At 28.4% G+C, this 4,334-nt stretch overlaps 1 protein-coding gene across 1 annotated transcript in view; it reads left to right on the top strand.

Annotated features, from left to right (window-relative positions):
• LOC107647429 (triacylglycerol lipase 2-like) overlaps positions 1 to 4,097 on the top strand; it is a 5,904-nt gene extending 1,807 nt beyond the window's left edge. Inside the window, exons 2-6 of the mRNA XM_016351504.1 lie at positions 1,317 to 1,436; positions 2,159 to 2,299; positions 2,441 to 2,551; positions 3,631 to 3,766; positions 3,910 to 4,097. Coding sequence (XP_016206990.1) covers positions 1,317 to 1,436; positions 2,159 to 2,299; positions 2,441 to 2,551; positions 3,631 to 3,766; positions 3,910 to 4,097 — 696 coding nt within the window. The remainder of the gene's footprint in view (positions 1 to 1,316; positions 1,437 to 2,158; positions 2,300 to 2,440; positions 2,552 to 3,630; positions 3,767 to 3,909) is intronic.

The raw sequence follows: 4,334 nt of genomic DNA, 5'->3' as shown, positions 1-4,334 counted from the left end.
TGATAGTAGAAAAATTTTATATAGATATCTTATTTCTAATTTCAATACATGTATGTCTGATCTTTTATCTAAATCATGTAAATCGTATCTAGTAAATTCGATTCCACACCATTCACATTGTATTGAATCAATTTATGTTAAAATAGTGAAAATAAATCAATCGAATCAGCTTTCATCAATTTATGCTTAAATTTTGGCAGCCATAATAAACCAAACAACATTTGTGCAATCTAAAATTTCTTTGTCCTTCCCCATGATGTCATTGTCCTTCCTAGGGTAACATGCAAATATGCAAATACATGACTTTGATGACATGTCCTATTATAGTGTTTTTTCTTGCATTTGTTTTAAATTTTGAATTATCTTTTAATAATTTTTATACTATCTCATTTATTGTTATAAATGCTAAATTGAATAAGTCATTATTACTTTTGATTTGGAATTAAATGAGAATAAAACCAGATATTAGCTTTTGTCCCTTAGATAATTATCTTTTTGGATTTTAGATATATTATCTTTTGTTCTTTAGATACTATTTTATTTGGGCTTTAGGGTTTAATGGGTGCCATGCTCAAATATAAATAAACCTTCAGGGTTTCGGTCCCCAATATACCAAAGCCGCCTTTGTTGCTCTTTTCCCATCAGAAGAGTCACAATTCAGCCGCCTAGGAATACAGAAGGCTTTGGTTGAGGAAGATCGAAAGAACCACAAGATTCAAACTCTCTCATCAATTTCTGACTCTTATGAGTAAAGGTACGCTTCCGCATTATGATATATTTTTGGTGATTTAATATGGATGATTTGGATTAATAAAATTATTTATTTCAATATAATATACCTTTCTACCTCAATATGTACATAATTTACCGTTTCTCGTATCTCATTAAAATTAAAATTAAATTATTTTATTAGTTCTTATAATTTTACCAAATTTATAATTAGATTTTTATATATATTTTTTTTAATTGAATTTTTATACTGCTTTTAATTTTGTAATTAGATCATTTTTATGTCAAAAATATTAAAATTAACAAAATATATTTTCCTAACATTAATAGATATTTTTTCGTAAAAACCTCTTTGACTACATATTTTTAGGGTTAGTTCTTTGATCATGTGTTTTAAAGTTGAGTTTTTTTACCACATATTTTTAAGGAGGAAAATTTCGTTAATTTTAACGTTTTGTAGTATATATTTGTGAATTGTGATGGTTATGGTAAAATTGTGGGAGACATAAAGGTTATTTATTAACTTGAAAGAAACTACTATATTTGGTAAACGTTAATTGGATTATATCTTCTTCTTCTTTTCTGAGGTTACAACTGCAGATGGGTACATTCTTAGCGTCCAAAGAATCCCAGAAGGTAGAAGTGGCAATGGGAATAATAATAATAATAAGAAGCAGCCAGTGATAATTCAGCATGGAATATTAGTGGTAAGTGCACACAATAAACACCCTACTATATATTATTCTTGAATTATTACGACTCTTTATTTGCCTATGATGCATATATATAACGTGTCAATTCACATAAATTTTTTTATTAGCAAAATATATAATTGACATCATACTGCATTGTATTTGCTAGAGTTTAATTTTAAGTGTGTCATTATAAATATGTTAGTGAGATTATTAGTTATTTTAAAGTGAAGTTTAATTACGTAAATATGTATATTAGTTTTTGTGGAAAATGCTGGTTATTAGCGCGATAACTAATTTCACATAATATGAACTTATTAAGATATACGTGTTCAAATTATTATTGAAAAGTATATATATAGTTTCAGACATACGAGCTAAGGTCAAATGTGCATTTGGATGAAACTTATAATATTCTATATTTCTATCTATTCAGAAAACTGAATTTCAAAATATTACATAAAATAATGGAATTTAAGAAATAAATAAATAAATAAATTCGCTAGAAAACCAATAGACTGTGAGTTAAAAAATGAACATCACCCATACTATTCAAGTACATAAAATCACTCATCTCAAAAGTTTAAACTAATAGAAAAAGATAACACTAATGATTATCTCTAATACTGAATCGGACATCCTTAAACCTCCATTATACATATTGTAATCATATTTCATTGACTTCCTATACTTCTTCATAAATAAATAATAAAGTATATATGTATACGTGGGTGCAGGACGGGATGACATGGCTTTTGAACGGTCCAGATCAAAACCTGCCATTGATATTAGCTGATAACGGCTTCGATGTTTGGATTTCTAACACCAGAGGCACCAGATTCAGTCGCCGCCATATCTCATTGGACCCTTCTACTCCGGTTTACTTTCTTCTTTCTCTCCCCTTTTTATTTCTTAACTTTAAACTATATTATTTAAATGCCTTACTATTTAAATCACTCAAATATAAAAATAGAAAATATAGTTTAAACCTAATGTTAATTTTCTGAATAACAACACAGGCGTACTGGAATTGGTCGTGGGAAGAACTGGGTAGGTATGATCTACGTGCTGTTGTGGAGTATGTGTCCAACCAAACAGGACAAAAGATTCATTACATCGGCCATTCACAGGTACTACATCACCTACTTTCTTTCTTGCTTCCTTACTTTTACTTCAGCAAGGTAATTAAAAAATAAAAAATAAAGTAATTTTTAAAATTATTTTTTATTGTCCTTTAAGATATATATTTTTTTAACTTTTATGTGTGTTGTATAATGCATTTTTAATTTTTAATTTTTAATTTTTTTAATAGGATACCTTTTCAATCCTTTCTGAAGCAACTTTGCGCTCAGCCTGGAGTTGATTGTTCCGACTTGTTCACTGCTATAACAGGTTTTGACCTTGACCATACTCTATTGATAATTTGATTTCAACCACTGGATAGAATAGAAATAATTAAAAAAAAATAATTGTTACATTGTCACTAAAAATGAGTTATTTGATATATTAAATATAAATTTAAAATTTAGAGTTTATAATTTAGAATTTAAAATTAAAATTTTATAATTTAAAGTCTAAAATTTAAAATAAATAAAATAATTTTAAAAAAATTGACTGATCTTATCTGAAAAAGATTAACTCCCTAATATTACTTATAGTACATAGATGTGTAGACAAATGACCGATCTTATTAGAGAAATGATAAAATTTAGTTAAGAAGAATTTTAAATATTAAAATTTTTAAAAGTTACGTATCTAAAATATAAAAATTTTGCATTTATATTATTAGTTGAATTTGGTTAATTTTTACTATTTTTTAATTCTGTTCTTGTTGTATTAAATTTTTTTAGTTCCTTATAATTTGCTACTGACTTTAGAGGAAGGAACACGGTTTATAATTACATCTATCATTGTGACTATTTACAGTTTTACACATTCATTAAAATCTATAATTACAATTTTTTTACCAAAATAACTCTGTTTATTACTAATTTATTCATCTTAATTATTAACTATTAAGAGTTTGGCGGTTACTAGTGACTTAGTGTACTTGGAATTGTGAAAATGACACAAATTATTAATTGAAACAAATTTACAAATGATTACAACAGCCATGGATATCGTGATGAGAATAAATAATCACATAGAATAACCATAGTATTGTGTGGGAAATTTATCTGAACTAGAAATTAAAGAGCATGTTTGGCAGGGAACATTGATAGCTTTGACTGCCTTCTCGGAAGGGAAATTGGTGAATAAACTGAAATCAGCGGCATTATTGAGCCCAGTAGCCTATTTGAGTCATATGACCACTGAACTATTAAATGTTGCAGCTAGTTATGGGGGTCAATGCCAAAGACATAGTGTACAATGCTGTCATTTCATTTTTCAACAGATTTAATTAATTAAATCTTACAGGGAGGAGAAACATGCCATGTACTAGGCTATTAGCCTATATATTAATATATCATCACCGATTTGAATATAGGTCATCTAATGATTAAATTTATATTACGCAATAATGATTCATGCAAAATGATATATGATGGCCATCAACAATTTCTTAAGATAGCGACGGTTATTTTGCGGCGGTTGTGTGAAATCGCCGCAAAACGACAACCTACGGCGCATATAACGGCGGTTAAGGGTTGGGGCCGCAATCAGGCCGACATTTAGCGGCAGTTTTTCTCGAACTGCCGCTATATTTCAATTAGGTTTGCATTTCGCGGCGTCTTTTTAAAAACCGCCGCTATATGTACTACGGGGTGAGTTATTGTTTTACATTTTGCGGCGATTTTGTTTAAACCGCCACAAAATGCGTATTACCACATATTGCAATGTTTTCTTTAGTAATAACCATCTGAGTATAATCTAATTAAGTAAACATTACTATCTTAAGCTACATATGTTTAA

Source organism: Arachis ipaensis, chromosome B06 (genome assembly GCF_000816755.2).
Source record: "Arachis ipaensis cultivar K30076 chromosome B06, Araip1.1, whole genome shotgun sequence".
Lineage (NCBI taxonomy): Eukaryota > Viridiplantae > Streptophyta > Magnoliopsida > Fabales > Fabaceae > Arachis > Arachis ipaensis.
Note: the sequence above shows the minus strand (reverse complement) of the source record. Positions and strands in the feature narration are given on the sequence as shown.